This window comes from Cygnus olor, chromosome 5, assembly GCF_009769625.2.
Source record: "Cygnus olor isolate bCygOlo1 chromosome 5, bCygOlo1.pri.v2, whole genome shotgun sequence".
NCBI classification, from domain to species: domain Eukaryota; kingdom Metazoa; phylum Chordata; class Aves; order Anseriformes; family Anatidae; genus Cygnus; species Cygnus olor.
This window is the reverse complement of record NC_049173.1, coordinates 53704543-53718055: the sequence shown is the minus strand read 5'-3', so window position 1 is coordinate 53718055 and position 13513 is coordinate 53704543. Positions and strand designations below refer to the sequence as shown.

At 33.2% G+C, this 13513-nt stretch overlaps 1 protein-coding gene across 6 annotated transcripts in view; it reads left to right on the top strand.

The window, feature by feature from the left end:
• The window catches only part of FUT8 (fucosyltransferase 8), a 141836-nt gene that overhangs the window by 125745 nt on the left and 2578 nt on the right, over positions 1 to 13513 (top strand). For all 6 annotated transcript variants that reach the window (XM_040557517.1, XM_040557516.1, XM_040557514.1 and 3 more), the window contains 3 exons: positions 3245 to 3491; positions 4552 to 4728; positions 10533 to 10683. In XM_040557517.1, coding sequence (XP_040413451.1) covers positions 3245 to 3491; positions 4552 to 4728; positions 10533 to 10683 — 575 coding nt within the window. The remainder of the gene's footprint in view (positions 1 to 3244; positions 3492 to 4551; positions 4729 to 10532; positions 10684 to 13513) is intronic.

The following is a 13513-nucleotide window of genomic DNA, read 5'->3' as shown; positions in this document are numbered from 1 at the left end:
GGAAGTAGATGATGAATTTTGAGATAATGGGAGAATGTATAAAGTGCTCAAACAGTCTTTTCTGTTAACCAATAGTATTGATTGTTACTTGGAATAAGGACAACATTTTCCAATGGAAAGTAATTTACACCCAACAAAAACGTCCATCCAAATACAGATCTGAGCTGCTATTCAGATGGAAGCAAGTCGGAATGTATGACAAATTTTGAGCCAAACCAACATTTTTTAGTCGTCAAAGAAATTGGTATAAAATATACAAATATACAAAAGGATCTAAATGGGATTTAGGTTAGGAAAACTAATACTAAAACTGAAAAGCATACAGGCAGTAAGTTTATGTCAAATCACAAAAAGTCCTGTGAGCTATAAAGTAAGCAATTAAGGCACGTTGGGATATTGTGGTGAAGTGTTATGCTTCATGTAACAAACACAGTGGATTTCAGTATTTAAAAAGTAATCAGTGGGACTCCTGCAAGCTGAAACTGTGTATTACTGATCTGTTGTTAACATATGAAAAAATGGTGAAGAAGAACTAGATGGTTCAACTGGCATGGGTTCTTTAAATAAAATCAAATTTCTTTACAAGTCAGAATCACAGAATGGCTGGGTTTGGAAGGGGCCTTTGAAGATCATCAAGTCCAACACCCCTGCCAAGCAGGATCACCTAGAGCACGTTGCATAGGATGTTATCTGGGTGGGGTTTGAATATCTCCGGAGAAGAAGACTCCACAACCTCAAAGTCCTCAGTTTTCCTCCAGAGTATTATGTTATGATAAGGGTAATATAAATATTGTAGTACTTTGTGATTATTACAAAGACGTGATCTTTTGGTTATCCAGGAAAGGAAAAATTGATTAAGTCACAGAAATTTGGAGGACAATTATGTGGGTAAATACAAACTGAGAAATAACACCTTGAATCACATGAAAATTAGATAAACTATAATTAGAATTATAGGGGAAAATTTTGGCAGCTATAAAAGCAAAATGAATCACATTGTAAAAAGTAGCTAGAAGGACTACTGGAATGTAGGTGACCTATTAACAACTCCAGAGGTGTCTTCCAAACTAAGTAATTCTATGATTCTGTGATCAAATGTCAAAGTTGGTCTTGAACTGAGTAGGAAATTGGACTGGATTGGCCTGTGATTGACATGATTCTGTGATTTGAACTATCAACATGAGAAAAAGACAGATTATTACCTTTTATGGCATGATGCATAATTTAACTGATTTCAACTTGCAAGTAGAAGAATGAATATTTTAAGATTTAGAGAACGCATATCTAAAACTAGTGAAATCTTTGTTTAAGTAGATCATTTTAATCCAACTTCGGTCTTCAGAACAGCTACAATTTGTATCAATCAACAAGGCTTCTGAATGTTTTTTAATGTATATGCTTACCTATTAATCCGAGTTTAGTGTATTTACTATATCATTAATGTTGAAGATCGGGTAAGACGAGCTCTAGATTTATAATAATCTTGCCTATTAGGCATCTTCCTACAAACATTGAAAGTTTTGTTTAGAATGCTGCAGAAGCACCAGATTTAGCACTTCCATGGCTTCAGGCTAAATTTATTTATTGCAGCTTTCTGAAGATGTACTGCTGAACTATCATCTATCTAATTATAAGCAAACTCAAATGGTCAATGTTTTTACTAAATGTTTTCCTGTAAGCGTGATATAATACATATTAAAAATATGAATTGCCTTCTTGAATTAAGAAGTATCATCCATACCTGCAGTACATATTCTGTGGGAAATTATTCTAAAAGATGCCTTCATAGTGGTGTCATGCAGCACAGTGATGTTTTATTAACATTTATAAAGACAAATTTTCCAAATCTATTAAAAATTAATTGCAAGTATACCTAAACATTACAAATAAGGCCCTTATTTAAATAAGTGTTTCTCAGAGAATTACTTCTGAATCTTGACTAGTTTTGGTAAGCCCTCTTGTATTAGTGTAATGTCCAGAAAATGTATGACTTAATCATGCAATTGTCTTATTTCTGGGACTTTGTCACAAATGTACTGGAATGACTTAGTGCATACAAAGGTTTTGTAACCGTAGTGATATCTAACTGTTCTTAAAATAATGAGACTCATTATCTTTGCACTGAATTGATTTAGTCAGCCAATAGGTTTACTTGGTCATCTGCAGTTAAGTGAGTTTGATTTGCTTATATGTAAAACAGTTTTCTTTCCTGGATGGTAAGCACTTAAGCAGAGAACGAACCATCTTTGCCAGGAACCACTGCAAGAAATGAAAATATTCTTTTAGATGAAATGAACTGAGGAGAAGTTTTATCTGAAACGTTCAATGCAAAAATGTAATGCGTTATATTATGTTGCCATTTATTGACATTATTTATTTCAGTATATGAAAATGCCTTTGAATTATCAGTTATGTAGATACTTACGTTGGAGTAATTTGTAAAAACTAATTTAGAAATGTTTAAGGGCAATCTAGCCTTGAATGAAAGTCCCATCTAAAATGTCTGTATGTTCTGTTTTAGTTGGTATTTTAAAGATAACAAATTCTTATCTTTAAGTAAATCACATACTTTTATAGTGCTTGGATATTTTCCTTGATCTATGTAGTTTGCTACTTACACTCATAGTTTAAGTTCTTCAAGACAAGAATTGTCTCTCTGTCAGTAGAATAGCTAATTCAGTGCTTCTAATGACGTCTGAAATGCTGAGATTTGCTATGTTAAAATGTATTGAAAAAGTTGAAGGTAAGCAAAAAATACTCATTAAAAAAAGAGCAGTGCTATATAGTTATTTTTTTAAACAGTTTCTTATGCCTAAAGGTATTTTGTTGTTGTTGTTGTCGTTTTTTTCCCCCTGAAACTGAATTTAAGCGTTTTAAATAACAAGTTATGTCCAAGTAAGCCTTAGCACACAGTAATGCCGTAGTCATATATATATGAAACAAAAAGTATGAATATATGAACAGAAGTGCTACTTATATTTTATTTATTACCAGCTGCTAAGAATTCAAAGACCTTCAACGCTGTTCTATTGGGATAGATTGCTAGATACAGTTTATACATAACTCTAGTCTGAAACTGTGTTTCTTCTAATGTTGATTTTGAAAAAGTAGAGAAAGGGCTTGGTAGTCTTTTTGAAGCTGAAGCTACTGTTTACCTGATATGTTTGGGATGTTACAAGTCAATAGTAGAGCTTATTAATGAAGTAAACTAAATGACTTCATCCTTGTATGTATTTTAAAACAGGTGAGGCTAATGATAAGGATGTTCAGGTGGTGGAACTTCCCATTGTTGACAGCTTGCACCCACGGCCGCCTTATTTACCATTGGCTATCCCTGAAGACCTGGCTGATAGGCTAATTCGTGTACATGGGGATCCTGCAGTGTGGTGGGTCTCACAGTTTGTCAAATACTTGATTCGTCCACAGCCTTGGTTAGAAAAAGAAATAGAGGAAGCTACAAGGAAACTTGGTTTCAAGCATCCAGTAATTGGGTGGGTACTATTTTCTGTTCAATTGCCTGTGCTTTGATATGTATATATAGTTATTCCTGTTCATAAGGAATTGTTTTATGATGGTTGTCCAAGAGCCTCAATTGTTTTGAGGAGACAGAGGGTGCTTTCTAGATGAAGTAATTGTTTTTTAACTGTGTGTTATATAAGTTGATCACAAGTATTTCTTCAAAGCGTACTTCTAGACCTGTAGTCGGAAAGCGGTGTATAAAAGGAGACTCAATAGAAGGTTTGTTTAAGCATCCTTTGATATTTAGAAATGTAATACAGAATTTCATTCATGGAGTTGCCTTACAGTTTGTATTGTAGATACTTTTTCATCTGTGTTTTCTTTTCAAGTGACCATAGTTCTTATAGTTGAGGGAAAAAGGCTAAGCCTACATTTTACATGCCACCATACACACCTAACTTTATTGTTGGCTGCAACTGAATGTGGTATGTGCCTTTCCTGATAGTGTTTTAAGTGTTGTTAGCAGCAGCTTTGGATTGGAAAGGACTGTAGGGGAAGACATGGGGAGCAGGAAAGCACCTATGGTTAATAAAGAACAGCTTATGGAAGAGAGAGTTTACTGTCATGTAGCATGAAAAATTTTGCTAATGCTTACTTTATCATATTTTTCCTTCAATCCTTTTTTTTTTTTTTTGTAGGAGTTCTATCCAAGTGTTAGTTCTTCTACTTGTGTTTGACCATAGACTTGGTAGGCTACTGGCAGATCTTGAAGACTTCTTAGGTCTCATGCATATGAGGAAGATGTTTTAACTACCTTCATTCAATCCCTGCCTTGTAGTCAGTGTCCCAATATACCCATGACACAAATATTCCAATTTTGATTGTTACCTGTATTGAACAATTTTTATCTGACTACACCCTGTATGTTTTAATTAAGTCGTCTTCATTCCTTTCTTTCAGTTATCCTTTGCCTTCTTTACAAGATAATTATGTTGCTTCCAAGAGGTGGCTGACACTGAACTTCATGTTAAAAATTTTCAGATACGTTTCAGATTTTGCAGTTAATAATACCTAATTTCTGCTCTTTCCCAGTGTTCATGTTCGAAGGACAGACAAAGTAGGAACAGAAGCAGCATTTCATCCCATTGAAGAATATATGGTGCATGTTGAAGAGCGGTTTGAACTTCTTGCTCGCAGAATGCATGTTGATAAAAAAAGAGTGTATTTGGCTACGGATGACCCTTCATTGTTGCAAGAGGCCAAATCCAAGTAAGATGAATTATGTATATATTACAGTTTGCTTCTTCTGGTTACAATTACAATTTACAGTTTCCGGCTATTGTCGGCACAGATCTTGGTATCATTATTTTTCCTGTCATTTATACAGTTAAGATTGCATTTCAGCTTCTAGAGTTTCTGATTTTTCTCTTAGAAATTCTTTTTTGGATGATTTTTTTTCCCAAGTACGTTTAAATATAAAGCTTAATTCTGGACTTCACCTAGAATGACTATCTAAAAACAACCCAATGGTCTAAAAGGGAAGTAAAAATAAAATACAATTTTAATGTATTAATATAAATAATAAACACATCAAACTTCTAATAGTATGTATCATATGTATTAAAAAGAAGCTGTTTTGGAATAATGTTTCAAACTAGTTAATGTATTAAGAAGTTTCATCTGTCCAAACAATACCTTTCTGTGAACAGTTGGTCTGCGAGTTGGACTCAATCATCCCTGTGGTTCCTTTCTAACTCGGGTTATTCCATGATTCTAGTTGCCAAATAAATCTTTAAAAGTTAGTTGAAAAAATCCTCAAAACTCTTTGGAAAGGTTTCTATATTCACTAACTATTAGACATGTTTTTTTCACACTACCCATTGAATGTTTTTTTCACACTACCCATTGAATAAATGTAAAGTTTGTCCTTAAATGTATGTGGGTTTCTTGATCTGTACAACTGTCTTGGTCCCTTTTTTTGTCTTCTGTCCTCTTCTATCTCTTTAGAACATGGCTGTAACAACTTGTCCTAGCTATATGACATCCCTGTCTATTGTAGCAAATTTAACTCTTTAAACCTGGAAATGTATACTATGCATCCAAACATGGCCTGTATTTTCCTGTACAAACTTATTGTTAAGTTGCATGTTTTTCCAGGTGTTACTGAGATGGTAAAACCTACTGTTTAGTAAAAGAAAGCAGATGCATATGGAAGAATAATGTTCCTTGAGATGTTCATGGCATATAAACGATTTCACAAATGCTTACTGCCCTGACTGTGGAAACTAGGATGAACTTCAGATCCACTGAGTTTAAACATATTTGTTACTGAGTACAGATTAATATGTTTTCCTTTTGGGTGCTATTTATTTGTCTGTCTACTAAATAGCACCAATTTCTATTTTCAAACTTTTTGTCTCATGAGCAAAAGAATATATGTGATTTTTTTTCTTTTAAGCAAGGAAATTAAAAATTTTTAAATTAAGATAACTTGAAAATGGCAGGTTTTGAACTGTTTTATTCTTGTTAGACATGCTTGGAAAAATATTTAAGATAACATACTGGATTACAAATCTTCTTTGGCATATACAAGGTAAGCAGAAAATGTTATTTTGTAATAGAGGAATTATCTACAGCATTGCAAACCTTTGTATTTTAGATGTGCTACTTCTATTTTTCTTTTATTTCTAAAAGGCAGCTGTTTAAAATTAATGGAGTTTTGAAAAAATTAAATGAACACGTACAACTCCACAGATTATGGCATTCTAATCCTTCCTTTTTTGTATATGTGGAAACAAGAACAGCAGCAGAAACAATTATGATAGCATAAAATTTAAAATACATATCTGAACAATGGAAAGACAGGCAATACAAAGTTGAGGTTGTAATATTTAATTAATTACGTTTTCCTAAATAATTTTAATTACTGTTTGTAACATAACAAAACTCGATATTGCATTGATAGTCTTAGTTATGCATTTTTTTGTTGTTCAACTTTAAATTGTTAGCACTGTTTAGCTCTGTGAATAATAATAAGATGCACTACCAATGCAATCATATTGTTCCAAGCCCTCTGTAGAAACAAAACCTAATAGTAGAATTGTGACTTAGTAAAACAGTACTGAATTTTATTAAGTATTGCAGTTTTTATGGTAGTTCAAGGTACATTCTAAATCACATTCTTATTGAAATATGAATAGATATAGCCTATTAGTATAGCATTTCTTTTGTATTCTTTTAGTAAGTCATAGAGTCTGTAAACTATGAAGATTTTTCTTTTGTGTGTATTCTTGCTGAGGTTTCATTGCGATGTAGTTTACACTGAAACATAATTTTCCAAGTTTCTTGCATGCAACAGCTGTTTGCAATAGAGCAGAAGACATCTGAAACCTCCTGTGATAGAAGGCAGGATCCAATTTGGTACTTCATCATTTAAGGATATCTGAACTCAGGTTAAGGTCTAGCTTTGGGAATAATGAACCATTTTTTTCCTTTACTTGGGAAGAAAGCTACAAATTACTTGATGCTTGACCAAAAAAAAAAGTTCTAGTCATGTTGCTTTGGTCGAAACAACTGTCACACTGTACTTCAATAACTTACGTTGTGTTTATTATTTGGTGCAGTAATATTGGTAAGTAATAGAAATTCTCTTTACGTGAGAGTGATTGACCATCAAACAGTGTTGGCATTTAATGAAAATTTAGCTACCATACACATGGATAGGCATTTTCTTTCTATTAAGATAAGTATTTCAAAGTATTGATAGTCATGAAAACATTAATATTCTGACTTGCAGCCAGATGTCTGCCCACTGCAAGTACAAGTAGTAAAGACAGTGGAGTCAGTAGTATCGGTTTGTAGGAGTAGAGTGTTTCTTTGCGTTTTGTTTTTTTGTGTGCATGTGTGTCTTGATTTAAAAAAAAAAAATAATCCCAGAACACCCAACCAAAAAAAAAAAAAAGCAAAACACCATGACGTAGAACGTGATTAGAGAGGAGCCGTAATGATTATGGAATTAAATACCTCTGGTAAGCAGAGGTCATGGTATTTCTCATGGATAGTGGTATGTTAGGGATGCTGTAAATTGCTTGTTCTTTGGCTGATCTAAAAGTTTTCAAATGCAAACTTTTTAATTTTCTATGTATTTCTAGTCTATATTATTATTGACAGCACCTTCTCTCTTTAAGGTAGTGTGTTCGAAATAGTGCAGCTGAACATGCCTACAAAATAATAAGGAATATTCAATATCTTTCTGGTTTATATATGAAACTGTTTACATCTCCTTCTTATCCAAATAAGCACTAAAATACAGCAAATTAAATTCTTCTCTTCTGTCTGTTTACCTGTAATGTCATCTGTAATTTGTTTTTTTTCAGTTTTTGGAGTAATTTCTATCTCCAGTGAGTTTTTTCAGCTCTTATGAAAGCTTTATTTTCACTCTGTTTTGTTGCTGCTTTACTTCCAAAATAGCAAGTTAAATGTCTTTTCTCCTTGTATAATATCTGTAGCCTAGCTGTTGCAACTCCATGCCCCCTCCCCTCATGACCAAGTTGCACTACATCCAGTATGTAGAATTTAGCGGTGCTTCAGAGTTCTTATGTTTGTTCAACAGCTTGTACATTTTCCAATTCTTTTTAGGGCAAGACCTGGACAAACACATTCTTTTTTTATCCATCTGTTTACACGCGTGCATATGCATACATGCTCACACTGTCTTTTTGGAGGGAAAAAAATGCATTGTCTGTTCTGGATATATCTTCAGTCCTAGCAATTTGAGAAAAGGACCCTGAGACTTTCCTTGGTTTGCACCTATTGCACAGTTTAGCAGTAAGCTATATTTACAGAACTAGTTGACCAGCTTCTGAAACCAATGGGAACTTGAAATGCTCTGATAAAACTGGTTGATTTGTATAGTTATCTGAGGCTGCTAGTTGCAGGAAGCAATGTCTTTAAACAATGCCTTTCCCAGCCTTCTCTGATTTCTTTTTTTTTTTTAACTAGAAAAAATGTCCTGCCTGGACTGTATATAGCTATCAAGAATCTGTTAGGTAGCTTTAGAAGAATTAGATATGATTTTTAGATATGAAGAAGAGATATACCAACCCAAACCATTTTATGATTTTAAATAGGCAGTATGTACCATTGCCTCACCACCATCATAGTAAAGAATTTCTTCCTAATATCTGTATCTACCCTCTTTTAGATTAAAACAACTTTTCCTTGTCCTATCACTAAGCTACCTGATAAAGGAGCCCTTCTCTAGGGAGGGGAGACTATATTTTGGGAGGGAAACTATGTTATGGGTGGGATTATTTTGTGCATCCTGCTTGTACTTCTGACAACAGAATAAAAGACAGTGGATGAATATTTTTTAAACAGGATCAAATATGATACTTTTTTTTTCCAAGTCATTATTTGTTAAGTTACTGGACTGACATCTTGCTAGTAAGAAATAGGTTGTTCAAGAAATAAATTTACTGTAGATACATTAATTTTTAGAGCAGGTATTTCTCTTGGGAAGATAAAATTCTATTAAAGTTACTATAAAGATGAATTCATATTAATCATCAAATTATTTAATCCTAGATATGAAAGCTTTGCACAAACCTTTATGATTGCCTTTTGCAATTAATTTCCTGATTTGATAGTCATAGCTAGTGAATGTTTGGTGGAAAGGCCTACGATATTTACCTGTTCAGTTTTTGAAAACAGTTTTCCCATAGTTTGAGCATGAAAATGGAATAGATCAGGCATATTTGTACAAGAGGCTGTCATAATTATGTCTACCATGTGTCCATGTCTGCATGTTACACTGTTGTGTATAAATGTGTGTTAACTTCGGTAACGTTTCAAGAACTCTGTGTGTAAACCCCCTTATTCTGAGATATTCAGCACAGTTCTATCAGGCTTTGAAAAGTCTACCTAGAAGTCTAAGTTATGGTTGCTCTAGCACTGGAGCCTGTTCTGTATTCTGATTTTCTCTATTAGACACTTTAATAACTATTAATTCTTACAAATGTAGTATTAGCGACCTTACTATCTTATGTAATATATTGCTTTGTAATTGCTATGAAGTGATAAATTTGAAAACTACATCTTATTTAAATTTTTTATAATCAGCCCTGTAGTCGAAACATGTAGTTGGTAGGTTAGTCATGCAATTTGCACTTCATGATTGAAATAAATTTGTGTAACAGCAGAGTAATTATCATCTTCGTTACATCTACCTGGAATTTTTCATGTAAAACTTACTTTTGGTGACTGACTGAGTTAAAATTTAATTAATCCACACTACTTTACGCAGTTCTATTTCAGTTCCCCGGTAAAGTGTGAAAACATTCTGAGAAAGACCGTTCTTTTTCAGTGTTTTCAAAAAGGACTTTATTTCTTTCAAAGTCATTGTTAAATATTAGAAACTTATTTTACTTTTTAAAACCTTATATATATATATTATATATAATTTCAAATAAATATTTTTACTTGAAGTATTACTAATTTGTTTAATACTTCAAGAAAGGTGTATTAATATGAAGGTTTACATTTCTTATGTTTCCTTTTGACTAGTAAAGTATAAAATCTGTTCTCCGGACAGCCTTAATAACTATGAAAAGCAATTTCCTTTTTAGTTTAGTTTAGATTCATTTATTTAATATGTCCTTTTGGAGGTGACTGATTTCCTTGCACAGTATTATAACCAGTATCTAATAGAAAGTATATTAATAAACAAAAATGTAGTTTAGCAAAGATTGTCCTATATTCCATTTAGTAGAAGAAAAAGCTAAGTTATCTCAGTATATTTTGTGTAAAATCGATACGATTAACAGAATACAGCATATACTTGCTGATATTTGTACACTTTTTTTGCAGACTCATATCTCAGACTTGCAGTATATTTTTATTTAATTTTCTGGATACATAGAGGGTGTGCACGGAGGCAGCAGTAATATAGTAGAGCATAAAACATAGACTCACTTAAAACAGATTAACAACCTTATCTTGCAGCACTTACGATACTTATTAACAACAAGAACAAAAAAAACCTCGTCTGTTAACAGTGTATTATATTTTCACAGGTATCCAAATTATGAATTTATCAGTGATAACTCCATATCTTGGTCAGCAGGACTTCATAATCGATACACTGAAAACTCCCTGAGAGGCGTTATTCTGGATATCCACTTTTTGTCTCAAGCAGACTTCCTTGTCTGTACATTTTCATCCCAGGTAAACTGCAATACAAATACAGTATAGGTTATATATACCAGTTCTAAATCTTAATTTTCTTCACGCTTCTGTTATCTTGTTCTCAGTGATCTCGTATGAAAATTTCATGGCAGTGTTAAAGACTTTTTATAGTATGTGAACATTTAGATGATTGTAAGCACTGGTTGATTACTTCTCTTCAATTGAAATTACTGGCTTTAATAAGGCATTTGAATGAAGTAAAAATACTTTAAAATGTTTAACACTTCTAAACTTTGCATAAAGTCAATATATAACTTGTATCCATCCATTCTGTAGTTCATGGCACTCTGCTACAACTTAAACGCATCTGCTGTTGCCTCAGTTGATAGCAGGAATGGCAAAGAATGAAGAAAGGAGACATTTGATTTCTCTTCAGTGTCTATTATATTTCTAGCAATTTGGTGGGAGGACAGTAAATGTGAATTCTAACCACTGCAGGCTATAGAAACTTCTCGTTGCAGATAATTATATGCTGTAAGTTTTCTTGAGTGGTCCGATGAAGCAAGTTGGAGTCCATTGGAAAACTACATCATATTGTCACTGTTGGCATCTTCTTTATGATGTCATACTGTATATTAATTTCATGTATCATGAAAATATGTTTTTAAAAGCTGTTTGAAGTTTTTTTTTAAAAAAACACAACAAAGCAAACAAAAAACAACAAAAATAAAGCACCAAATACCAGAGAAGGCATATTTTCTGTCAGGTGTGGTGACACACCTGCTTCAGTTATGGCAAAATATCGAAATCAAAGAGTGAACATTTTTAATCTACCTTCATCGTGTATGCTCCTAGATAGCACTCTGGTTAGGAAAGCATTCTACTATAGATGGTGATAGATTGTGATTGCATACAATTGTACCATTATGTGGAAGTGGGCACAAAATTGAAAATTAAAAATCACTTCAAAACAAAACTTTCTGTAGCCTCAAATGTAAATTGTCTTCTGCGCTGTAATGAAAATTAGATAACAAACGTTATATTAATACTAAGATACGATCAATAGAGCAATATATTGATCTTGACAGCCAAAATTCTTAATTGCATTACTATGGCAAGAAGAGAGTAAAACCAGAAAAGAAATAGAAAAGCCCCCCTCAGTCACACTTATGGAGGCATTTTTTTCACTGTTCACCACACCCTGCAAAGAAAATGGCTTTTTTTTAATCATATTTAGAAGGTTACTGACGTAAGCTACTTCAGGGCAAGACATGAATAAGCTCCAAAGTAAAAATCCTCACAAAGAAATCCTGTAAGGAACCATCCAATTCTATAAACGTTTGATTTAGGTGAAGTATCACACTGATATGCATTCAGTGGAAAGAGGTGATTGTCAACTAAGACTTAGGGCTATATATGTCTTAAATGCTCTATATGCTTCAGTATATAGGTAGTTCATATTCTGAAAGAATTATGCGCTCTTGGATAAAACCTTTTCTTAATAAGAAATCTAAAACATTCTCTGCTAGTACTATGTTCAGATAGCTGTTTTGAAGTAAAAGTTTTCCACTTTTTAAATGAAACACTGTCTATAAACATAGAAGAAACATGTCGACATATAGGTACAAATCGACAATATGTTGTAATTGATTTGTCGCTCATGGGACCTTTTCTAAAGAAGAATATATGCTGAACTACATTAGTATAGTTAAAGTGATCAGGGTTGTTGGGGACCTCTGGAGGTCATCTGGTTTTATAACCCGATGTTGAGGGTACCTTTGGGGTACACAGTATCCTTGAGTGCCATCCTTGTTCTCCATCTCCCTGCATTTAATAGTAGACACATTTGTTGGATGACATATTTGGTTTTCTAGAAATGTAGAAAATTCTGCTAAAGCCTAGGAAATACTGTATTAGACTGTAACTCTCAATAACTAGAACAGTGAATTGGGTCTAACCATTTCTGTCATTTATTCTATGCAATTTCTGCTTTAGTAATTCAAACTCCTCAAAAATCATTTTGCGCCAATTTTGCTGGATATGCACAAGTCCAGCATTGGACTGGCATTGGTGTGTGTCCAAAATATTGCCATCTACAGTATTTTCTTATATTGTGCTTTTCTAAGATCTGTTGGATTTTTATTTTTTTTTTTTGCTGTTGAGAAAGATTTCAGTTCTGTGGAATTAAAGCTTGGTCTGTAACATTTTACCTACTGTCACTGTCCTTGCATCAATGAAATAAACAGTTTGGCAGTCACTTTGGCTTGAATGTTAGCAAAATCATGCTAGTAATGACTGTCCTGTATCCAATCTTTATGAAGAGAAAGTAAGGATGAGAACATAGTCTAATTTATTTCCAGTGTGATGTTGGACTGTCTAATCTATGCTGACTTTTTTCCTTTTTCTATTCTGGGGTGGAGGGAAGAGTCAAAATCTTCACTATAGAGGCACTAATAGAAAATTACAGTATACTCAAATAGGAGACTTCCTAAAGGGTTTAATCCTATATTAATTTTTTTGTGCTACCAAAACTAAATGAATACTGATATAAACAAAAGAATAGAGGTTCCATTAAAATATTGTTGCTAAAGAAATTAGGCCTGTCAAATGACGTGGAATCCAGGGAAATAACCTACCTTGGCACCGTTTCAGTAATGTCGCGCTAATTGAAATGTATAGAAAAGCCACATGGCAGTAACACACACAAATCATAACACAGCTGCAGAATTAAGATTGCACATTAAAACAAATAGCTTTTTTGTCTCTTCAGTCTTCATTTAGATGAAATTGTAGCTCTGTCTGCCTGACTTATTTTTCCTGATAATCTCTTTTCCTTCCAGGACTTATTAGTCTTTGTGTTTTGCATTGT